The sequence below is a fragment of the Choloepus didactylus genome, chromosome 1 (genome assembly GCF_015220235.1).
Source record: "Choloepus didactylus isolate mChoDid1 chromosome 1, mChoDid1.pri, whole genome shotgun sequence".
Lineage (NCBI taxonomy): Eukaryota > Metazoa > Chordata > Mammalia > Pilosa > Megalonychidae > Choloepus > Choloepus didactylus.
In genome coordinates, this window is record NC_051307.1 from 121,971,619 (window position 1) to 121,997,868 (window position 26,250).

The window sequence follows — 26,250 nt, forward strand, 5'->3', positions numbered from 1 at the left end:
ATTTTTTTCCCATGGAGGTTTTGCACATTTATCATTAAGCTTTTTCTTAAGTATTTTATCTTCTTTGTTGCCAGTATAAATGGGGTTTTCTCAACAATTATGTACTCATATTATATAAGAATGGTATTGATTTCTATATGTTAATTTATATCCTGCTACTTTACTTAATTCTTTTGATTTTTGAAATAGTTTTATCATTGATTCTCTAAGTATATTATATCATCTGCAAATGGAGGTGACTTTACTTCTTATATTTCACTTCCTGTATGATTTTACTTGTCTAAATGCATTGACTGATACCTCCAAGCCAATATTAAATAATATTGAAGATGTATTGGTATATATTGAATATATATGTATATATGATATATTAAAGATATATACAAACATGCATACAGATATAGATACATGTATTATATATTTTTAAGTATGTTAAATTATCCATCATTTCCTCTTCATTTTTTTTTAATCAGAAATCATTACTGAATTGTGTCAAAAGTTTTTTCAGCATCAGTTGAAATAATCATATGATTTTTCTCCTTTGATCAATCAATATGATGTATGATATTAATGAATTTCCTCATATTGATCAGACTTGCACCCTTAGAACACATCTCACCTGACTATGGTGTATTATTTTCTTAATGTGTACCATTAATCTTAAATCTATGAATTCCAAGTCTCTTTGGCAGTGTTGCTCAAACAATGGTTTCACCAAGGGCACTTATTGAATTACATATTACTGCTGAATCAGAATTTCTTGGGATGATCTCAGAAACTTGCTGTTAGCAAGTCCCCACGGATGGTTCTTACGCACACTGAAAACCACTAGTCTCCTATATTGTTCAATGTGAATTTTTAAAATGGGAAATTGCTGCAAAAAAAAAAAAAGGACTTTAGCAAAGGATTTGCTCTGATTCCTTTAAAAAGTTGCTTTGTGTCTAAAAATGTTAGATTCTAGGTCATGAACGGCTACAGGAAAGTAGACGATACAGAGAAACCAAAAGCTAAAATATTAGTGACCAAATGAACATTCATTTAGCTTTTCATTATTTATTCAACCATTTTTAGTCTTGTGCATGGACTGAGGATACAAAGATGCTTATAAGACCCAGTGTCTGTAAAAGAGTAGGAGAAATGAAAGATTAAATAAATATATGTAGAATCATATATTAGGCATTATATTAGAGATATTTTCCAGGAATTAGGTGGGTGTTGAGGGCGTAAAGGAGGATCAGAGAAGACATTAGAAAGAGGGTGGTGCTTTAGATGAAGCATCTTTCAATATAACTTTAACAAATGGGTAGAGAAATTGATTCACAAAAATCCCATTTACATGAAACTGTATAGAAAAACATCTCCTACACATATGTACTGGTACACCAACACATCAATTGTTGGCAACACACCTGCAAGATCATCATATATGTAAGCATAGTGTTATTTGTAAATGGAGGTGTTCCAGTTTGCTAAAGCTGCCATTATGCAAAAATACCAGAAATGAATTGGCTTTTATAAAGGAGATTTATTAGGTTACAAATTCACAGTTTTAAGGCCATAAAGGAGTCCAAACTAAGGCATCAGCAAGAGGATACCTTCACTGAAGAAAGGCCAATGGTGTACAGAACACCTCTGTTAGCTAGGAAGGCACATGGCTGGTGCCTGCTGGTCCTTTGTTCCTGGGTTCTGGTTTCAAAATGGCTTTCTCCAAAATGTCTCTGGGCTTCTGTCTCTCTCAGCTTCTCTCTCTCAGCTCCTGTGCAACCTTGCTTGTTCTCCCTGGGCATTTCTTTCTAAGTGTCTGGGGATCCTGTCTTAGAGTCTCTGAAGCAAACTCTGGGCTTCATCTTTTAGCTTAACATCTCCAAATGTCTTTCTGTCTACGTTTCCAAGCATCTGGGTCTGTTTCAGCTCTTAGCTTCTCCTGGGGGCAAACTCTGGATTACATATCTTAGTTTCTCTCCAAAATGTCTCTCTCAGCTTCTCTGAGCTCCTTCTCTCTGTGAGCTCTCTTAAAGGACTCCAGTTATCTAATTAAGACCCACCCTGAATGGGCGGGGTCACAGCTCCATGGAAATAATCTAATCAAAAGGTCCCACAAGAGTGCCCCCACAATATTGCATTAAAGAACATAGTCTTTCCTGGGGTACATAACAATTTCAAACAGACACAGGAGGAATTTCTGTACATAACCTACAAATGAATTTCTTTCCACAGCATTAAACTTAATAGAAACATTGAATGAGATTGGAGTAATAAAAAAAATCAGTAATAAATGGAAGCTTCAGTAAATGGAACATGAACTAACATTGGTTCTATTAGTATGTTTCAGGTTCTTTTAAAGAAAAAAAAAGATTTACATTCTCTATTAAATTATGTGATGGTGTGTTTCTACTCCATTTATTCTTAGTATCAGGTACTGCTTATCCAGGACAACTGCTTTGTGAGAGAGGACCATAAAATCTTGAGACCAGCGCTCTCCTGCCAGGGTGGTGGTTGCTGGCTGGCTTGGTGTGGACAGCATCAGTGCTTGCACACAGGAGAGGCAGCATCCCAAACCCAGTATCCCTTGAACTGAAGAAAATTCTCCAAGCTCAAATGTAGAAGAATTCTTTCACTCCCTAATTTTAATGATCAAGGAGTCTTTTATTTGCAACACTTTATTTACCCAAAGTCTATAAATTTTAACTACTGTTTTGCACTAAATATGCTACAAAATATGTAAGTGGTTTTAGCACACTTCATGCACTGGATTTAACCTGCATCAGATGTCACCAAGAGAGATGTAGTTGCTACACTGAAGTCTTGTGTTATCTACTGTAGCTCAGCTTTAATCACTCTTCCATAATTACCTGCCAAATCTTTAAAATAAAATATTCATATTTGAATATTTTATGGATTGCCTGGGCAAAGGGAAGACTTAGAAAGCACATCAATGTGATTAGGAAAAAATGTACATTCATCCACATTAATAATATAAAACTTCAAATAGCAAACACAGATCCAAGGAGAATTCTGAAACAGAGAGTACATATATGCAATATATAGTCTATTCTTAAGGATTTGTTCAAGTAGCATATTTGTTTTGAAAAACAGTAAAATTTAATGTGCCTTTATTATACTTGGTCATATTAATTTAAATAATTTCTTTTTTAATTCACAGTTGGCAATCAGTGGATAAATTACATATCATTCTGTGGCCTTAGAACACATGCAGAGCTTGAAGGAAACTTAGTCACTGAGCTCATCTATGTCCACAGCAAGTTGCTAATTGCTGATGACAACACTGTTATTATTGGTAAGTAAACAGTCTAGAATTGTGTTCCGTTTAGAGAGTTAACTTACCCCAGGGAAAAATCTTTCTTATTCTTCCTCCCAGATTTTCTTTGCAATTAAAAGGGGGCAGTTACACAATTTCTAACACATTTCTGAAGTAAACATTTTCTTTTACATCCTTTCCAACCCCTGTTTTGATCTGTGAAGAAACAGACACCGAGCAATCAAATGGCCCTTGTGCAAATTACAGTGTCCAGGGGCAATTGTTTTAACTCAGCAGTCCAATAATCTGCCTGTGTGCATTCATTCTTTATTATTCCCCAATTTTAATTTTTAATCCAAGTATCTAGATTTGGGGGGTTGGAGGAGGAGAAATGGGGAGGGAAAATGTGTCATAAATGAATGTCTCATCATAATTAGTATGTGTTTTCACCATACTGACATAATCATTACCACAGATCTGAAGTTAGGCAAGCATCAATATTGGAAGGCTATTAAAGCATTACTGCCCCTACGCTTACCATTTTTTTCTCTAGCATCTGTATTTTGGGTGTCATTAATCAGGTGCAGAGCAGGCCAGCTTTATCGGTGCATGTGTGGGTGAGGTAGAAGTTGCATGATAATTAATGATAGGATGTAGTCCTAGACAGAGAACATCAGTCTTTTCTTCACAAGAATACACACTGCATTCCTCCAAATTCCTATCGCTACTGACAGAGTCAGGAGAGAGTTACTTGGTGCACATTCTACCCAGATTAGATCACTTGACCAGAGGGGTGGATGTTCAGCTTCATTCTTTTATACACATGGAAAGCTTCATTTTCCCATCATTGAATGGAAATATTACGTCAGGCTAACACTGAAAGGCCAGGATGAGAAAGAGAGTATTAATAACCAGCCAGATAAATGAGTTCACAGCAAGGGATAGGGTGGGGGGTAGGTTGCTACTTAGAGATATGATGTGTCCCACTACTGGGAATTCCACTAGTCTGTTTTAAATAAAATGTTAGTTTCTCAGCTGTAAGAAGATACTTCCCTGTTCTTAAGAAATAAAATGTCCTGGAGTGTTTTGAAAATTTTTTGGCAGAGATACGGCCTTTTCTGTATCTCTTCTGCACTAAGAAAAGAAAAAAAAATCTCATATCTAGGAATAATGATACTGTCTTATCTGGAACATGATTTGAAAAGAAAGGAAAAGTAGTTCTGAAGCCAATGCCAAAAGATGTATAGACCACAGTGGTGAGATACATATTCTGTGAATACTTGCACAAGGCATGTAGGAAAAACATCTAGCATCTTGGATCTCTTGCTCTGTAGGTATTGCAACTCTTTAGGGGTTTACACACTCACTCACTTCCTCCAATAAAAAAGGCCTTCTTTTATTTCTCCCTAGCTACTCTGGGCTTGCTCTTTAGAAGTCAACTGCAAAATATTTTTGTATTAAATCTGGCAGTGACAGCAGGAAGGGAAAAACATTGATGTTTGCTGAAATGGAAAAACAAATAAACAAAGCCAAATAAAATTCACTTGATATCTTCAGCAAGATTTCAGAACTCTTGAAATAAAATTGAGAGGTGTAAATATTTTCCTTTTAAAGGTCATTTTGACTTTCAGCCTGCTTTGCTTTACATAAAATGTAAATGCAAAGTAGTTTTTAGTGACAGGACTTATATTTAAATAGGTTTGCTGAATTTTTTAATTGACTTATTTTCTAGAAAGGTTTCTGATAACCCAGAGGCTACATTTTATTTGGGCTAGCAATAATCGCTCAGTTTTGCATAAAGTATTTATCCACTCTCATAAAACTGAAGATGTGTCCTTGGGAGTGGGAAGAGGTCTTATTTGTTAGTCCTTGTAGGCTGGATTTCTTTTTCTCCTTCCCCAAGGGCAGTTTGGTTTAAAGAACAGATGCCCCCGTGGAAAAATCCAAAGGAGCTTTTGCTATTACCTCGGCAGAAACACTAGAAGTAAGCTGGTTTGTTGTTGCTACTCTAACATATCAGTCCTGTTTGAGTTCATAACAGAGAACAATGTTTAAAATTCTTAGAGAGAAGTGAGGATGAAACCATTTTACAGGTGTGAAGCAAGTATTTGAAGGCTTAATTTAAAGGAGGTTAAAGAAATCCAGTGATTAACTTTTCTAGCATGGCAAACGGATGCCAGAATGATTGAAGAATTGACACCAGACAAATGAATTATTGTTTATCCTGACTTTTTCTTCATGAGGACATATTTGTTTTCTCACCGTGAAGATACCTTTTGAGTATTGCTTTAATTATCTGTTGCCCAAGTGCTGCTGGTCATGACATCTGTGACCAAATCCAGTTCTTTAAGCCATTCTAATATTGGCACTTAACCAAACTAACCAAGGTTATCCTTTAAGTAGAAGTAAGTCCACTTAAATTCTAAGTGGACTTAGACTAAATGAAGCAATTTTCTTTTAATGTTTATTAATCCACTACAAAGCACAATAGGAAGATAAGAAAATGGATAAAACTATGCGGTTGTCCTCAGAGAGCTCATAGGCCAGGAAAGGAGGCAGGTTAGGGTTCCACCCAACCCCAGAAATACCTGGATGGATATTAGTGAACTGGAGCAGGTAGGTCCAGAGGCAATCAATAAGGGTGTGGGTAGATGGGGAACCATGTGGTAGTCAAGAGTATCAGTTTGTAAACCAGCTGACTTGAAAGTGACACAGGAAAGCCATCAGTTGAAGGGCTTTCCAATAAGGGATTGTACTTATTCTAAAAATATAGAGTCCAGTGAGTCTCAACCCTGGCTGCATTAGCATCTCCTGGGGAATACACGGGGAATACACACACACACACACACACACACACACACACACACACACACAACCATTTAGGAGGAAGTATACTCATGTCTGTAGTTTACTTTAAAATGGACTTAAAAAAAAAAAAAGATGGATTGATGGCTAGACAGAGGAATGGAGATGTATTTGCGGGAAAATACCAATGCCTTGTTCCTACTTCCAGAGATTCTAGTCAGAGTTTAGTTTTTGTTTTGGCATCACTATTTGTTAAAATCTTCCTAGGAGACTCTACTTTTGCTGTCAGGGTTGAGAAACTGGAGGCACAAGAAATACAACTGTATGGGAACTATGCAGTGGCCTCTCTGGGCTCAATAGTAGAACCAATTTTTGTTTAAAACAAAGAAACTAAAATAAGGTAGGGAAGATACATTAGTTTCCAATTGCTGCTGCAACAAGTCACCACAAAGTTAGTGATTAACACAACACAAATTTATTATCTTACAGTTCTGTCGGTTGAAAGTCCAACACAAGTCTCACTGGGCTAAAATCAAGGTATTGTTCGGGGGTCATTATTCTACCTACCACAAAAGGATTAACAGTTTCTTAAATAAGACACAAAGAAATATAAACCATAAAGGAAAAGATGGGTAAATCCAATTGCATTAAAATTCAAAACTTATTCACTAAAAGATCTCATAAAAAGAATAAAAAGATAAACCACAAACTAAAATAAGATATATACAACATACTAATATCCAAAACACACAAAGTACTACTATAAACCCATAAAGGAAACATTCAAAGAAAAATGAGCAAAAAATTAAATAGAAACTTCAGCAAAGAGGACACACTCTTGGCCCATAAATATGAAAAGACATTCATTCTCCTTAGTATAATAATGAGACAAATAACAGTTTTTTAAAAATACAAGTTTGGAGAATTCTCATCAGGAACCATGGTGGCAAGAAGGCTGTGGTATGATATATTTAAGGTGCTGAACATGAAAAACTGCCAGCCAAAACTTCTTTATCTGGCAAAATTGTCCTTCAAAAATGAGGGAGAGGGTAAGACAATCATAGATAAACAAAACTGAGAGAATTTGTCACACACACACACACATACACACACACACACACACACACACGGGGGAAAAAAAAAAAAACCTGCCCTACAAGACTAGCTAAAGGGAGTTCATATTGAAAGGAAACGACAGGAGAGGGTGGCTTGGAGCAGTAGAAAGAAGTGAAGATCTTTGGTAAAAGTAACTAAATGTGTAAATGCAAAACCCGATAGTCCTGTATCCCCAATATATAACTCTACTTTTTAATTCCCATAGAAATTAGACTACAACTGAATAAGAAATAATCATATTTCCTGATAATGGACATGCAAAATATAAAGATGTAATACTTGACAAAAACAGTATTAAGAAGGGATATGGGAGCAGATAATGTGTATGCCATTGAAGTTAAGTTAGTATTCTTTTCAAAATAGTGGTTTATAGACTAGGCTGTGCCATAAAAACCCTAACATAACCACAAAGAAAGTATTTTAAAAATATTTAGAAATGGAAATCAATTATACACAAAAAGATGCTGCAATAAAGGAAAAGAGAGACAAAAAGATATGACATATAAAAAACAAAGGACAAAATAGCTGAAGTAAGTCCTGCCTTAACAGTAATGACATTGAATTTTGATGGATTAGACGCCCCAATCAAAAGATGCGGCTTACCAGAATGGATTTAAAAAAAAAAAAAAAAGCACAATCCAACTACATGTTGTTTATAAGAGACTCACCTTAAACCCAAAGACACAAATAGGTTGAAAGTGAAAGGATGGGAAAAGAGAATAATAACCAAAAGAGAGCTGAGGTAGCTATACTAATATCAGACAATTAATACACTTTAAGTCAAAAGCTGTTTCAAGAGATAAAGCAGGACACTATGTACTAATAAGAGGAGTGATCCACCAAGAAGAAATAACAATCATGAATATTTATGCACCTAGCCACATTGCCCCAAAATACATGAGGCAACACTGGCAAAACTGAAGGGAGAAACAGACACCTCAACAATAATAGCTGGAGACTTCAATACACCACTTTCATCAATAGCTAGAACATCTAGGCAGAAGATCAATAAGGAAACAAAGACTTGAATAATATATGAACTAGACCTAACAGACATATGAAGAACACCACACCCCAAAACAGCAGTATACACATTCTTCTCAAGTGTGCATGGATTATTCTCCAGGATAGTCAACATGTTAGGTCACAAAACAACTCTCAATAAATTTAAAAAGATTAAATCCGTAACAAGTGGAGAATTGGAAAATCCATAAACATATGGAAGTTAAACAACAACAGCACGCTCTTAACAATATATCAAAACTTATGAGACCCAGCAGAGAGTACTCAGAGGGAAATTTATAGCCCTAAATGTTTACATTAGAAAAAAGAAAGAGCTCAAATCAAAGACCTGACTGCATACCTGGAAGTGTACAGTTCCTGGAGGACTGGAAAAGATCATCAAACCAAACTCAAAGCAAGCAGAAAGAAGGAAATAAATAAAATAAATTCAAAAAAAAAAAAAGATTAGAAGTAAATGAAATAGAGAATTAAAAGAAAACAATAGAGAGAATTAACAAAAACAAAAGTTGTTTCTTTGAAAAGATCAATAAAGTTGGCAAACCTTTAACTAGATTGACAAAAACAATAAGAAACAATGTGAATAATTAAAAGCAGAAAGGAAAGGAAGGACATTGCTACTGACCTCACAGAAATAAAAAGGTTCATAAGAAGATATCATGAACAAGTATGTGCTAATAAATTAGACACCATAAACAAAATGGACAAGTTCCTAGAAAAACACAAACAACTACACTGAATCAAGAAGAAACAGAAGATCTTAGCAGACCAATTATTTGTATAGATATTTAACCTTCCAACAAAGAACAACCCAGGACCAGATGTTTCAAATGTGATTTCTACCAAATGTTCCAAGAAGAATTAATACCAGTCCTACTCAAACTCTTCCAAAAAATTGAAGATCAAGGAACACTACCTAACTCATTCTATGAGACCAACATCACCCTAATACCAAAGCCAGATAAAGACACAAAAAAAGAAAATTACAGACCAATATCTGTTTTGAATATGATGCAGAAATCCTCAACAAAATATTAACAAACTGAATCCAAAAGCACATGAAAGGAATTATACAGCATGATCAAGTGGAATTTGTCTCAGGTATGCAATGGTGGTTCAAAACAAGAAAATCAATTAATGTAATACACCACATCAATAAATCAAAGGGAAAAAAACACATGATCATCTCAATTTATACAGAAAAGGCATTTGACAAAATCCAGCACCCCTTCTTGATTAAAAAAAAAAATACTTAAATAAAATTTTAAGAAAACGCTTAGAACACTGAAAAATAGAAAGAAACTTCCTCAAATGATAAACAGCATATAAGAAAAACCCACTACTAACATCATACTCAATGGTAAAAGACTAAAAGCTTTCCCTCTAAGATCTGAAACAAGACAAGGATGCCTACTGTCGCCAATGTTATTCATCATTGTACTAGAAGTTCCAGCCAGAGCAAATTAGGAAAGAAAAAGAAATAAAAGGTATCCAAATTGGAAAGGAAGAAATAAAACTTTCCCTATTTGGTGGCAACATGAGCCTCTATATACAAAGTCCCAAAAAGTCTCTAACAAAGCTACTAGAGCTCATAAAAGAATTCAGCAAAGTGGTGGGGTCCAAGATTAACATGTGAAATCAGTAGTGTTTGTATATGTGATATTGTTTGTATATATGAACAATCCGAGGAAGAAATTCAGAAGAAAAAATTCATTTACAACTGCAACTAAAAGAATCAAATATCTAGGAATAAATTTAACAAGGATGTAAAGAACTAATACATGGAAAACTACAAAACATTGCTAAAGGAAATCAAGGAAAATCTAAATAAATGAAAGGACATTCCACACTCATGGACTGGAAGTCTAAATATTGTCAAGATGTCAACTCTACCCAAAATGATTTACAGATTCAACACAATTCCATTAAAAATTCCAACAGCCTTCTTTTCAGAAATAGAAAAGCTAATCACTATATTTGTATGGGTAGGGAGCCTCAAGTAGCCAAAATCATTTTGAAATAAAAAAACAAAGTTGGAAGACTCACACATCCCAGCTATAAAACTTATTACAAAGATACAGTAAAACAGTAAAACATCATGGTAGTGGCATAAGGATAGATCAGTGGAATCAAACTGAGAGCTCAGATGTAGAGCCTCATATCTATGGCCAGTTGATTTTTGACAAGGTTGCCAAGTCCACTCAATTGGGAAAGAATAGATTCTTCAATAAATGGTGCTGGGGGAACTGGATATCCACACACAAAAAAATGAAAGAGGACCCCTATCTCACACCATACACAAAATTTAAATTTAAATCCAAAATGGATCAAAGATCTAAATATAAGAGCAAAGTCTGTAAAACTCTTGGAAGAAAACCTAGGGAAGCATCTTCAGGACTTTATATTAGGTAGTAGTTTCTTAGACCTTATACGAAAAGCATGAGAAGAAGAAGAAAAAAGATAAATGAAACCTCATCAAAATTAAAACTTTTATGCATCAGAAGACTTCATCAAGAAAGTAAAATGACAACCCACAGAACTGGAGAAAATATTTGGAAACCACATCTCTGATAAGGGTTTAATTTCCAGCATCTATAAAGAATTCTACAACTCAACAACGAAATGACAAACAACCCAATTGTTAAAAAAAAAAAAAAAAAAAAAAAGGACTTGAACAGACATTTCTCCAAAGGAGATGTACAAATGGCCAAAAAGCACATGAAAAGATGCTAAACATAAGTAGCCGTTAAGGAAATGCAAATCAAAACCACAATGAGATACCACATCACACCCACTAGAATGGCTGCTATTACAAAAAAAGAAGAAGAAGAAAAATAGCAAATGTTGAAGAGGATGTAGAGAAATAGGAATACATATTCTTTGTTGGTAGGGAATGTAAAATGGTGCAGCCACTGTGGAAAACAGTTTGGCAATTTTTCAAAGAGTTAAGTACAGATTTGCCATACAATTCATCTTTTAGGTATATACTCAAAAAAACTGAAAGCAGGGACTCAGATATTTGCACACCAGTGTTCATAGCAGCATTACTCACAATTGCCAAAAGATGGAAGCACCTCATGTACCCATCAACAGATGAAGTAAAATAAGATATATACATGCAATGCAATTATTACGCAGTTGTGAAAAGGAACAAGGTTCTGACAGAAGTGTCAACATGGATGAACCTTGAAGACATGTTGAGTGAAGTAAGCCAGACACAAAAGGACAAATATTTATTATTTCATATAAATGAAATAATTAGAATAAGCAAATTCATAGAGTTAAAAACTAGATTACAGGTTACCAGGGGCTGGAGAGAGCTAGCAAATGGAAAGTTAAAGGTTAATTGGTACAGAATTTCTGTTGGAGGTGATGGAAAAGTTGTGGTAATGGATAAGGGTTATGGAAGCACAATGTTATGAATGTAATTAATACAACTGTATTATATATCTGAATGTGGTTAAAGGAGCAAATTTCATGTTGTATATGTGTTAATAAAATAAAAATAAATAAAAAATACCAGGTTGGCAAAATTTAAAAGTTCAGCAATTCAAGTATTGACAAAGCCATGCAGCAACATACCTATCCACTGCTAATGGGTGTGTAAGTTGTTACAAACACTTTCTAAAATCATCTGGTAAAGTCACTGCAACCCAGCCCTGCAGCCCAGCAATCCATTCCTGCATCTAGAAAAACTCGCACTTGTTTAACAGGAATCGTATGTACAACTGTGTAGAGCAGAATTGTGCATCACAACAAAACCCCAGAAGCAATCTAAGCATCCATTAACAGTGGAATGAATAAGTAAGCCCTTATGTGGTCATTCAAGGAAAATAAACTCATTAGAATTGTGTGCATCAGCACAGATAAATCTCAAAGACATAGTATTGAATGAAAGAAGCAAATCTCAAAAGATTACCTACTATATGGTTCCATTTATATAAATTAAATGCTAGTCAAAAGTAAACTACTTTTTCTTCAGAAAAACAGGTACAGCATAGTGAGCACAAAATTCCACATAAAGGCTCCTCTTGGGTATGGATGGGAAAGCACATGAAAGCTTCTGGGATGTGGTAATGTTCTATTTTCTAGCCTTAGTGATAAGAACAGATATATTCATTTTATTGTTTTTAAGTTGGACATTCTTATTTTCACCTACTCTTTTCTATTTTGCTGTATTTCACAATTTTTTTAAAAGTTCCCTAATAGCAGACTTAGAAAAGTTTACTTTCTAAAAACTAAGTGGTTTTAAATTATGAAGGGAAAGTTCTGTTAAAAACAAGGGATGGCAGTTACCACAAAAATTAGTCTATGGATATAAGTTAGATTTATTGTAAACAATTCAAACTGTAAGGAAGTATACATAATAAAAGGTAAACATCTTCCTTATTGTTCTCATTCTCTTCCCCTGAAGGAACTCACAGCTGTCAACAGCTTAGTGTATATTTTTCCAGATCCTTCACTCTCTCTTCTTCCTCATATGTTGACTAGAAATGGGAAAATATTGTATCTCTTGTTCTGAGTTAGTTTTTCTGAATACGGGAACTTTTTTTAAAACAGTTTTTTATTCACACACCATACAATCCACCCTAAGTGTACAATCATTCACCACTACAGTCAATATGAGAACATTCTCATTTCTTCCAAAGAAAAAATCCCATGCACTTTATATCCCTCTATTATTGACATTTAGCTTTGGTATAGTGCCTTTGTTACAATTAACGAAAGAATATTACAATGTTACTGTTAACTCTAGACCTTAGTTTACATTAATTATATTTTTCCCATGTAACACCCTATTTTGAACACCTTGTAATAGTGATGTGTGTTTGTTCTAGTTCATTTAAGAACTCTCTTATATTTATACAATTAACCACATAATAGAATACAGGAACTTTTAACAGTAAAAATAGAGGTGGCATTTACATTCATGAACACCTCATATTCAGTATCTCATTTATTAAATTCAGCTAAAATTTTCTCATCACTCTCTTCACTTTCCTATTAAATAGGAGCCAAATCACTTCTCCAGCTGGGTCCAGAGTTAATGCTCTGGGTTACTCCAGAATCCAGGTTAGCCCTTGAAGCACAATTCTCTAAGAATTCCGGCTCAGAATACCAGGAATGTATTCCTCTCCTTGGGAATGCAGGGTCCCCATTGCCGTGAGAGAGAGGCTGGGGGACCTATATGAGTGTGTGTGTGCTGTGCAGAAGGCTTTCCAGGCTGGCTCACACCTCCAGTGACCCTGCAGCAAGCAGGGCTGTGATATCTACCCAATTCAGGCAGCCCCCAGCCCAAGAGCAGCCTGTGCTGGGGCCAGGGGGATAGCGAAGCCCCAAGTGGCACTAGTTTGTTCCTTGCTTCCTTAGAGTTCACACACATGGGTGGGGGGTGATTAACCCAGAGAGGCAGCTTCTTTGATGCATTCCAGCTATGTCCCTTCCTGTTGCATTGTTCTCTGATGCAGAATATTATAGAGTTAACAGGTGTCTCATAATAATGCCAATAATAATTCACATTTGTAGATTAATAAGGGCTTCCACATGATCTTACTTAATTCCCACAGCAACCCTACAAGGTCTGTATTATTATCTCAATTTACAAAAGATTAAATAAAAGCTAAAGAACGTTAAATGACTTGCCTATATAATGCCAAACTAACTCTCAAGCCCAAAGACAAGACTGCGAATTTTATACTGTAATCAAAGTATAAGTTCAAGTATAAAGGATGATTTGTTGCTAGCAGAACAAAGTGTTTTAAAGGTCTCCCCATTACAGCACATGATCAATACTCCCAAATTTCTGCTGAGTCCTTGATTCTCATCTTCCGGGGCCACCATGGGGTGCCATTCACATCCATAGTCATCATAGATTTGTATATTAACTATGAGAATATTGTGGCAAATGGCAGTGAAGTCTCTTCAGGAAGGGGCACCTTTTTCTAATGCACAAAATCCCACCATTTGGACTCACTGCAGGATTGCCATCCTCTTATGCCTCCGGCCGTCCCAGTCACCGAAGACAGCCAGTGCTCCTGGTTCAGCCTGGCCCTTCTGCACCATGTCTGCAGAAGCAGTGGAGGGTTGAGTCCAGGGCTAGAGGAACATGAAAGAAAAACAGTCAGTAGGGCCCCTTCTGTAGTTTGTAGGACATCTCAAGGATACAAAGGTGTGAATCCACCGTGACTAATGCAGAAAACGTTATGGGGCTCCTGGATACACAACAGAGGACCCCCAGAAAGCACAGGCCTACCTAATCTTAAAATATTAGCCCTTCAGAAGTGAAAGTCATTATTCTCCACTCTTTGATTTTAAAATAAAATGGAAGAAAGTTGCTACAGAAGCTGTTGGCATGCCATCCATACAAGTGAAGCAAGAGAGTGAAAAACACATAGCCACTAATGATAATTCATATTTGAGGTGAGACTATATCGATTGTGAAGGTAATCTTGAGTTTTGACATTCATAATTGTATCACTATGGGTCAATGTCTATGCAATGTATGATTATTTAGTCCAAAAGAAAGCTATCTTCTGTACTGAATTGATAAGCCTGCCTTTTTAAGTGCTTGGTGAATATATCAGAATCTTTTGAGACTCAAGGTAGAAAATTCAACTGGAAGTGTGTGAAATGATAAGGAACATGTATTATCTAACGTAACAGAAGGTAGGGAAGTTCTAGGTTGGCTAATTCAATGACTTAAAGACCTAACATCTTTTTTTCTCCTCTGCCATCCTTATCTTGTGTGTTTGTTCCCTAGTGATTACACAATGACTGCAGCAGCTCCAGCAATCATGTCCTCATCCAAACCTTCAAGCCAAAATATCAAAGGGCTAGAAGAGAAGAAACTTTCTCAGAAGCTCCCAGTAGGCTTTCCTTCATGTCTCACTGGCTAGAATCATGTCAAGTGCCCCTTCCTATATAAGCCAGTCACTTACAAGAAGAATGAAATTACAGTGGCTTGCTAAGATTAATCAGGTTTCACTCCTGGGTTAAAGAGGGCCCCATCTCCCTAAAACACATCTCCTGATCCCCTGAATGAAATCAAGGTTTTGTCAGAAAGGAAGAATGGAGGGGGGGAGGGCAACCGAAAGGGACCACCACCACGAGAAGATTATTTAGTTCCACTGTTTCTCCTTGTAGGCTCTGCTAATATAAACGACCGAAGCATGCTCGGAAAGCGTGACAGTGAAATGGCTGTTATTGTGCAGGACACGGAGACGGTCCCTTCAGTAATGGATGGAAAAGAGTACAGAGCTGGCCGGTTTGCCCAAGGACTTCGGCTACAGTGCTTTAGGTCAGCCATCCAAAGCTAGGCCTCTCTTAACGTAGTTTCCCTGTGGAAGGCTCAGGAACCCGAGGTCCAACAGCTTGCCTTTAGCACATTGTTTCTTTTCCAGGTCTTCTTTGTCTAAAACAATGCTTCCCAGAATATAGAATGTATACCTCCCATAGAATGCAAAACAATTTGTGTTGTACACAAAATCTTTCATTTTAATAGTTTTTATTATTTTAATGTGTAATAGAAAAAACTAGCATTTTAAATCAATTAATTGATTTGGGGCCAGGCCAAACGATCTAGTGTCTAAGTTTTTTAAAGAGAGTACATTTTTTAAAATGAAAATATTTCTGGTAATACAAGGGCGTAATAAAAATGATTACTAAAAGAGTATAATTTTTAAATGTGGGAACTATGGTTCTGAGATTTAAGATAAACTGCAGATATCAAAGATACCTCATCTTCTCTGCAAGAAGACATTTGTTTTGAACAAATTTGTGGTCAAGCAGAGAGAACTCTGGGCTAAGAAGCAAGGTCTGTGGGACCCTGAATGAGTCCTTCATTCGATAAAGCTTTCAAACTTTCCAGGGTGGGCTCCAACTGCAATCCAAGTGAGCCTTCTAGAACCTAACTCCTCTGCTTACTACTCTCCAATGGCTTCTAATCTCAGAGTAAAATCCTTATCAACATAATCTCATCTCCTCTCACCACCACCACCCGCCCCGCCTTCACTGCAGACGTGCTGATCTCCCCACAGTCTGTGGAACGTCCCAACCACTCTCCCATCCTGGGCCTTTGCCACAATTTTATGATTCGAGAACTCTGTTAGCCCTGTTATGATTTCAGTGTGGCCTTTTACGGTGAGATGCAGCAAGTTTAGAGACAGGCATTGCACACATGCACATTGCAGCACTGTTGTTTTAATCCTTTTGCAAGTTAATGGTCCTGTTTGGAAACTGGCTCACTAGCAGAGAGGTACCTAAAGAGTACTTCATTCCTTGCAAATGCAGGCGGCCATTTACTTCATACTAAACGGTCTGGACTCAGGCTTTTGACAAGGAAGATAAATTTTAGTTCCAGAGATGGTTCATTCTTCTCTCTCTGCTCAAGGAGCTCAGCAAATTCAGCCCTCAAAATCTGACCGCTGGTCAATACCTCCCAACAATTTTTTTTTGCTGTATTTATTACCTTTGCTACAAACTGGCTTGCCAGTAAGAATTTTTTCAAACCATTGATATTTCAATTAGCTTCTAATGTTAATTTGCTTTGTTTAGCAGGGGAGAGTATAAAATTAGTGCCCTGCTAATCAACCCACTGATTGCCTACTGCAGTATATATAAGGAAGCAAATATTTCCTCATGGTAGCTAGAAATATCCATCATATCTTTTCAGTTCCATGAGAAATTAAGTATTCTTTTAAAGTTGTGGGCTTCTTTGTAACTTTCAAAATATATGCTAATTTAGAGGGAGAAGGCTCTGGTTACAAAATAATAAATTTTTATTGTAGAAAATTTGACAAATTCAGAGGAGTAGTAAGAAAATTAAATTCATTTGTATCCTACCACTCAAGGCTAACAATTTTAACATTTCATGATTATCATTTCCACTTTTTTCTATGCATGTATAATTCCACTTTTTAATATATATATTATTATATATATGTTAACTATATATATTTCTTTTTAAAAAACAAAATTAGGATTTTGTAGTTCTACATTGTTTTCTATTATTTAAATAATATGCTAAGACATTTTCCTACGTCGAGTATTATTCAGTAACACTTAATGGTTACATTGCATTCAATCATATGTACACACCATAATTCCTTTAGCTAATACCATTGTTGGACGGATTTTTCGTGTTCTAAAAAATGGGTATATGTTTGTAGATAACATCTTGTTCACCTGCTTAATTGTTTCCTTAAACTAAATCCTAACTACGGAATTTCTAGGCAAAAAAAAAGTGTGCAGCTTTACTTCCTGTTTCACTAGCAATGTTTTAGAGAGGTTATTCTTCCCTTCTTCACTCATACTGAGTTCTAATATTTCATTTAATCTTTGCCAATTTGTTGGATTTCAAAGGGTATTTCATTATTTAACTTGCATATTTGAGGAGGTTTTTCATGCGTTTATTAGCCATGTGTAATTGTTCTTTTGTAAATGTCTAGCCTGTTCGTGTCCTTTGCCCATTCTGTTGGAATGTTTAAGTTTCTTTAATAATTTAGAAATTCTTTCAATATCTAGGATGCCAATTCCTTTGTCACATTTTTTGCAAATCTGGTTTATCAATTGCCTTTTAATCAAATTTGGTATATTTTGGGAGAAAACTTTAAATTCTTATTAATTACATCTGTCAGTTTTTTTCTTAATGTTTTTTCCGCCTTTAGAATAACTTCCCCAGCTCCAGAGCAAATATTTACTTATATTTTCTTCTAGTACTTATTCAACTTTACTTTTTACATGTAACACCTGCAATTTAAATATAAGAAATGAGGTAGGGGCTCTAACTTTCTTTTTTTTCCAAATAACCAATTGATCCAGAACTGTATGATATGCAAGACTTTCTGCCTCTCTAATATGCAGTGCCCCCTTATGAGACACTGAATTCCCGTATATATTCAGACATTTCTGGTCTTTCTATTATTTTCTATTGAATGTCTGTTTGATTGCATGCCAGTCTGATACCATTTTAATTACTGTAACTGTGCATTTTAATTTTGGGGAGGGCTTCTTCTTACCCTGGTACTTCCCCCAATTAGTATTCTTTTTCAGAATTATCTTGGCTGTTCTTAAATATTCATTCTTCCACATGAACTTTAGAATTATGTGGTCAAGTTCTCTCAAGTTCTCATTAGCTTTTTTTTTAAATTGGGATTACAGTGGATTTATAGATTAACATGAAAAGAATTGACATCTTAACAATATTGAGTCATCATATTGAAGAGCAAGGTATTTATTTCAAAAGTTTTTTGCTCTTTAGTAAAGCTTTAGAGTTTTTCTTTTTCTTTCTTTCTTTCTTTTTTTTTTTTTTTTTAGTTTTGTTGTTTTTCTTCAGTAAATCATTAGAGATTTTGGGTGTTTTCCTATACATTTCATGCTAAATTTATTCATAGGTGCTTTATCTTTCCTTGCAAATTTTAAACTGTCTTAAAGACACAGTTGTTCTTGAACAATTATTTTCACTTTGCCCCAATGGCAACCTCAGGTAACATATTTAAAAGCACCACAGAAACGTAGTGTCAATTTTAGCCTCTTTTTTATTAGGAAATGTTCCCAAAGATAAATAGTGTGGCCTAGGGCACAGCCATTTTCTCACTAAAAGAATGCATCTTCAATCCATTTTCCATCTGGGCTATTTTTGAATAGAAATATAGAGTCACAATTCAATGTGAAATCAATTTTAAATAGAGAAAGAATCAACCATCACGGTACAGCACTGAATGACACAACTATGTGCCGAACAGTTCATTAAGTTCTAGAAAATTATCCAAACTTTACAGATATAACCATCACTCAGCAAAAACCATTATCTGCACAAGTAGAGCACAGAATCATTTAAAGTCATAGATATGCGGAATGGAAAGAACAGAAATAATCCTTTGCAGTTTTCCTACTGTTCCACTTTTTGTGATATATGAAGCAATTAAACTAAATACCATTATACACTTTAACATAAAATCAAGCTAGATTTCTTCCAAACTTTACTTCTTCAAGAGAAAACCAGAATACTTATATTTATATTTACTTATATTTACTGACTATTTTAATATAAATTTCTTAAAATTAAAATAATGACAGGGAAAATAACTTATTGCTAAATACTTTTTATAGTGACATTTAAATGCTGCTTCTACAAATAAGCCATTAGCTGATAATTTGATGTACACATAGCCTCACCTCTTGTTCTAATTAAAAGCAAAGTCACAGAGATATTCTTTTTGCTCAGTTTTCAGCTGGTTAGAACTGACTCAAATGAAAGGTTTTTTTAATAATTGACTTATTTTCATAATTTGCATCATCCTTCAAATTTGATGCAATAAAATTTTGCTTTGGATCTCAGTGAGCAGCCAGCATCAATGTGCATACATCATCCCTGAATCTTTTCTTTTTTTAAAGTTATTCCTATAAAGTCAGAAGGAGGAAATTTTGAAGTGGCAATAAAATTTTGAGGTCATAAGACTAAGAATCCTTGTGTGCCCATCGTGCAAAATCCGTTTATTTTAAAGAGGTTTTACATAACAAAAAAAATTGCGGACTAAAGCTAAAATGAGATGCCCTTTTTCCATCTAAATTGGCTAAGCTTTTTCAGGAGTTGATAATGTTGGAAATGACTGGGGAGAATGTGCATAGTTAGTGAGCATATGTGTTCAGCCTTTCTTGAAGATAAATTTTGAATATTCCTTCAGCCCAGGAATTTTAATTCTAAATTTATGCCAATGAAATCATCATAGAAATTCACAAAATCTTATATATAATGAACAAATTATGTTTATTGTAGCATTGTTAATGGTAATAAAAAATTGGAAATTGCCCCAAAGTCAAAATATAGAATAATTGGTTAAATAAATCTCACATGATGGGAAACCGTGCAACCATTAAAAATGATCATGTAAATCTGTTTGTTTAAAAGGAGATAGGGCAACAATAGAATGATCTCCACACTGCTGAATCCCGTGGTCAATTCTCGTTTTTCATTCTGCTCCACCTGTCAAGCTCACTTTGACACAGCTCTCCTTGGCATACTTCTTCGTGTGGTTCCAGCATACCCCATTCTCTTGGTTTTCCCCACCCTCACTCAGAGCTTCTCTTGGTCCTTTTAATGATTCCTCCTCATCTCCCATACTGTTAGGGTATACCAGGTCCTCTTCTCTGTCTACACTCACTCCTTTGGTCAATGCATTAAAAGCCATATGGCTTTATGAGCAGATATGTGAAGACAATTCTCAAATTTATATCTCTAGCCAAGCCTTTTCTCCCAGACTCCAGATTCATTTAGCCAATGCCTACTCAATGTTGCCACTTGGATATTTAATAAATGTCTCAATAAGTGTGTATAAAACATCTTAGTTTTAATGATTTCCTTTGATTTCTTAAAAAAAAAATTGAATTCTGTGTTTGAGTGCCTGAATTATGTTACCATTAGAAACAATGCTTGCAGCAAGCTGCTTTGTCTCAGTTATTCAGTTTGGGGGGCACTTGTGTTTCAGGGTTGTCCTTGGCTATATTTCTGACTCAACTGAAGACATTCGGGATCCAGTGAGTGACAAATTCTTCAAGGAGGTGTGGATTTCAACGGCAGCTAAAAATGCTACAATTTATGATAAGGTGAGGCACGTATTTTCCCCCACTTTTTTTTGATCCAATCTCATCACAAAAAGGATATCATTATTTCTGCGTTTTATTGGTACAGCATATTCTTAATGAGTGCAAAAGAACCAATACACCTGAAAGTTATAATAAAACATTTCTTTATAAACATTGAAAAACAAAGAGTCAAAAAAGCACCATGGATGATGGTTTAGAAGGGGCTTTCCCAGCATGTGATGCAGGAGTCCCACATGAGTGTCTCTAGCCCATGGCTCTGCAGCCTGTGAACAGATCTAATAACAAAGAGAAGAGAGAATATGGAGTCAAAAAATGAACGAGACCTGGATTCAAATCCCAGCTCACTCTGTTTCCAGTGATATAACTTTGTGTGTAGTGACTTGATTTTTCTGAACCTTCTTTTCTTCTATTATGAGGTAAAGAATAGTCTATATAAGGTTTTAAGGACATAGTGCTAAAATGGATCATTCCTTATGATGAGGCTTATTAATAACAAGATACTTCCTTTGTTGGACAGTTTAGAAAGGTGTTTTATGGAGGCCAAGAGACTCTCCTGATAAGTTCCATCCACTGGTTATGATAAAAACGTACAAGAATTAAGAGTTGCCTGACAGTGGAACACGTTACCTCTGAAGTAACCATCTTCCCATCATAGCAAATATTCAAATGAGATTCGTTCACTATCTATGAAAAATTGGGTGTCAGTATGTTCTTCTTCATTATTTCCAGTGTCCCTTGCAGCATGGAGAGTTCATCATTCCTGTTGAATCGTGGCAGCTATCTGCATAGCCTTGTTTGATACTGAGGATTTAAGGACATGATCAAATAGGTCATGTGCATGGAGTCTTTTACAATATAATTTTACAAAAGCAGCTCAGAGCTTTGATTGGACATGGGATTGGGGTGGGTGGTAGCTATAAAAGACATCTGGGGGGTAATGGGATAAGTTTGAATATGGACCACATTTAATGACATAATGGAATTAATTTCTTAGGTGGGATAATGGTATTGTGGTTATGTAGGCACATTCAGGGGTGAAATGTTACGATGTCTGAAATTTATTTTCAAAGCAGCACAAGAAGTGTACATTGATCATTGATATCTCTCAGTACAGGTTTCTAATTTTCTAAATGTTTGTTTAGAATATTTTCTATATAAAAAGTTAGAGAAAATAGAAAATGCATTTTTACTCTTAGACCCAAACCTCTAGTGAAATTAGGAGATCATTATGATCCAAAAATTAACCTTGATGTGGAGTAACATCCAGGGAGACTCCTTACCAGAACCTTGACTTTATGCTGGGATAATGACTTGTATAGATCAGAGATAAGGATCTAGCTATGATTTTGAAAATGGAACCAAATCTAGCTGTCTCTTTGTTGCAAGTAAGAGAAGCAACTCTTAAATCAGGTCTGTACTGTGACGTTAAACTAATATGTGTTTTATAAAACAAAGGTTTTGTCTGTTGGAATGAGTATTTTCCATAGAGGGGATGTGCTTTCTTATAAACGTGTTACTCAATTTCCAATTTGTGTTTTAATCAGGTATTCCGGTGCCTTCCAAATGATGAAGTACACAGTTTAGTTCAGCTGCGAGACTTTATAAACAAGCCCATATTAGCAAAGGAGGATCCCATTAGAGCCGAGGAGGAACTGAAAAGGATCCGTGGGTTCTTGGTGCAGTTCCCCTTGTATTTCTTGTCTGAAGAAAACCTCCTGCCTTCTGTTGGAACCAAAGAAGCCATAGTGCCCATGGAGGTTTGGACTTAAGAATAGCTATACCCTTTTGTGGCTCAAAGACTTCCACCCTGAAGACCACACTGCAAGCAGTGACTTTCTGGAAACCTCCCAGCCAAAGCCCGGGCCAGTGCACTCTCGTATCCAACCCCCAGATCCTTTGAGAAAAATGTCAAGGGCTTACGAGGTTGGGAGGGGATGCACTTCTGTAGACACTGAACGTGAGCAGGGCCTTATAATTCCTCCTGCCTCTCCATGTGAGAAAGGAACTGCGTTCATGTTGGTAGGCATGTGCTCAACAACTTAACACTTACTCAAATCCCACAACCAAAATTCATCGCCTTTGCTAACAAGAATTTACCTATAACTGTGTGTCTGGACCTCCTTCTACTCTGACCCTCATTTGTGCAGCACATCTGCTGGGCCTGTCCTCCTCTTGTATTCCTTACAGGCAGTGTTTGAGATACTGTTTACTTCTAGAAGATTTTGTGAATCTGCTTCACAGTTACATGGGATCCCTACCTGTGTGGTCCTGAAATAAGCATTCAGCCAACAAAGCACTTGGTCATTATTCCTTTTTAGTGACTGAAAGGACAGGCCAGATTTCGATCTACCCTGCAGCCCATATGACACTTCTGATAACATGTATCTTGACACCACAGAGCAACAGGAAGGAATTAAATTCCGTTATTGAGGCAGAGATTATACTTTGTCCCCAAAGGCACTGACAAGATATGTCCTTGTGATAAGGCTCACAAATTTGATCAAATTTGAAAACGTGTAATATATTTGATTGATTTCACAGCAGCCACATAAAACCCGAAGACAGAGCATGTAGCCTTCAGAAACCTCCAAGGTGTCAGCAGGGAACGGTCCAGAGAAGAAAATAAAATTCCTAAGAGTCCTGTAAAATTACCTGTCATCCTTAACTGATTGACATTTGAGTTTTACATTTCAGAACCAAAGCAATGAATGTAATTTACCTTTTAAGAAAATCAGTGACTACATAACTCCTATCAAGTTAATAAGTATGAGTGTAACCTTACTTGACATTCAGCCCTCCAGATACATTATCTTCTTTAAGAAAAATGAATTGATTGCAGCTTGTGTGCTCTTTCAATTGCATTATTAAATACACATTAACATTCCACAAGGGCTTCTGAAGACGTCAGGATACTTCTTAATTCACATTGTCCTACTCTGTGAATTGTTCTGAAAGCCCTGCTCTTCCTTTTCAGATGTTGGTGTGCCCTTTGGTACACCAAAGCTCAAATTTCACTAAGTGGTACTACTCTTACAGCCCCAAGAGCTAATGTGGGTTCCCAAAAGGCCTGTGCCCATAAACCTAGTGTGGGTGCAGTGATTGCAAATGTCTACGGAGCATCTGGACAGAATCTCATTTGGGTTGTTCTTCAAAGAAACGAGGACCCAATCCCTGTTTTCATGGAGCTAATAGTCCAGTTAAAAAGTTAAACAAGAGCATAAAGTCAGTGATAAGGGTTAATGAAAGAGAGAGAGACAGTGTCACATCCAAGAAAGGATTTCACAGGCAGAGACCATTTCACAAATGATATAGCAATACATGGCCAGCAAAGGGAATGAATATACTTTTATGAATAAATTATTTATCATGTGGCTGAAGAGGGTAAGATGACCCTCTAGAGCAGTTGTAAATAAGTTATTTGCTATTTATAAAGAAGTTTAGATTGGCATCTTAAAGTATTAATGTTGTGGAATGCCCAAGGATTGCTTTTATTTTATATTTAAATAGTTTTTAAACCATAGTACAGTCAGCAAACTGGCTCTTGATTTTGCACAAGATGTAATATAAAACCATGAAAAAAAATAAAAGCCAGAAAGGCTTTCCCAGTCACTTATTCCAATCTCTTCCCCAGTCTATAAATGAGGAAACTGAAGCTAAGAATGGTTAAAGGACTCACTTAAATTCACCCAATGTGTAGATACTGGAAGTGGGACTAGGAAATTGCTGCAGTCCATTATCAACCTCTGCTTTCACTTCATTGCTCAGACATGAGAAGATGCAATAAACATATTTCAGACAGGATAGCTAAGCTATTTTAAACCCTGTGATATCTATTTGTGTGTTTACTTGTCTGTCTTCCCCTACCTAAAGGTAAGTTCCATGGGAGCAGGGACTTTGTACATTTTGTTTATAGTGTTTGTATCCCTTCAGTCTGGAACCTTGCCTGACACATATTAGATGCTCACTAATGTGTATGGAATGTTTATGGAATGAATAAAGGAGGTGGAGGAGAAAGCTAATGATATGAAAAACATACTGAGACTCAGACAAGAAATCTTACAGCTGGTTTGTGTGGCAATTGGAAGCTGCGTTCTCTCAAAGACAAGATGCCCATCTGCAAAGATGAAGGGCTACAAGATTTACTTGGAGGGATTTTATGGAAAATTCAGTGCAACAACCACCTGTTTTGCAGTAGTAGTTTATATACTGAAGCATTCTGTGAGATTTGCATGGAGTGTGGACACAAGATGTATTGTATGACCTAATTATGCCATCATTATCAGACACCATTACTACCTAATAGAATATTTTTAAAGCATATCTTTAATATTGAGATGTATGACATAAACTTTAAAATGCAAATAATTCAAAGTCTTGAAAGGCTACTATAAATCTGTTCAGCATTTCAAGTGAACTATCATCTGTTGAAATGTCTATAAATGTTATACCTGACACCCTGATAATCTGTCATAATTTTTGTTTTCAAGGCAGAAACATTCTATTATTACAAGAAATGAAGGGTAGAAAGTGGTCATGACCTGTTTAAGCAATTCACATTGGCCAAGCTTAGCTGTTGGAGGATACGCTTAGCTTAGGTCTGGTGAAGGCATTTGTTCTGTGTCAAGTGTCCGCCCCACAATTCACCCTTCAGTGGGATATTCTTTTTTTTTTTTTTCAGTTTGCTTCTCTCAGCTCCACTGTTCTTTTTAATGCAATTTTATTGAGATATAATCACATAACATACAATCATTCAAAGTATACAGTCAGTTGTTCACAGTATCTTCATATAATTGTGCTTTCATCACCACAATCATACTTTGAACATTTTTATTACTCCAAAAAGTAAAATAAAGATTAAAATAAAAAAGAATATCTGAAACATCCCATTCCCCTCCTCCCCATTGTTGATTTACTTTTTAATACAGTTTAATTGAGATATATTCACACACCCTACAGTCATCCACAGTGTACGATCAATTATTCACAGCACCGTCATAAGTTGTGCATTCATCACCAGAATCAATTTTTTAATGTTTTCCTTACTCCAAATTAAAAATAAAAGCAAAAAAGAACCCCTAACTCTTTCCATCCCCTCCATCCCATCCTAGTCTTCATCTAATTTTTGTCCCCATTTTTCCACTCATCTGTCCATACACTGGATAAAGGGAGTGCGAGCCACAAGATTTTCACAATCACACGGTCACACTATGCAATCCTCATAGTTATACAATTGTCTTCAAAAATCAAGGTAACTGGGTTGCAGTTTGACAGCTTCAGGTATTTCCCTCCAACCATTCCAACACATTAAAGACTAAAAGGTGATCTTTATACAGTGCATTGGAATACCCTCCAGAGTGACCTCTCGACTCCATTTGAAATCTCTCAGCCACTGGAACCTAATTTTGTTTCATCTCTTTTCCCTCTTTTGGGCAAGAAGATTTTCTCAA

General features: G+C 35.9%; 1 protein-coding gene across 10 annotated transcripts in view; it reads left to right on the forward strand.

Moving 5' to 3' along the window:
• Positions 1-24,822, forward strand: part of PLD1 (phospholipase D1) — a 234,676-nt gene extending 209,854 nt beyond the window's left edge. For 9 of the 10 annotated variants that reach the window (XM_037840656.1, XM_037840674.1, XM_037840664.1 and 6 more), the window contains 4 exons: positions 3,164-3,298; positions 15,344-15,497; positions 20,686-20,803; positions 22,348-24,822. In XM_037840656.1, coding sequence (XP_037696584.1) covers positions 3,164-3,298; positions 15,344-15,497; positions 20,686-20,803; positions 22,348-22,572 — 632 coding nt within the window. In that variant the 3' untranslated portion in view covers positions 22,573-24,822. Of the gene's footprint in view, positions 1-3,163; positions 3,299-14,960; positions 15,067-15,343; positions 15,498-20,685; positions 20,804-22,347 lie in introns of those variants that run through there. The other variant, XM_037840704.1, reaches the window with a different exon arrangement.
• Positions 24,823-26,250: the final 1,428 nt, after the last annotated feature.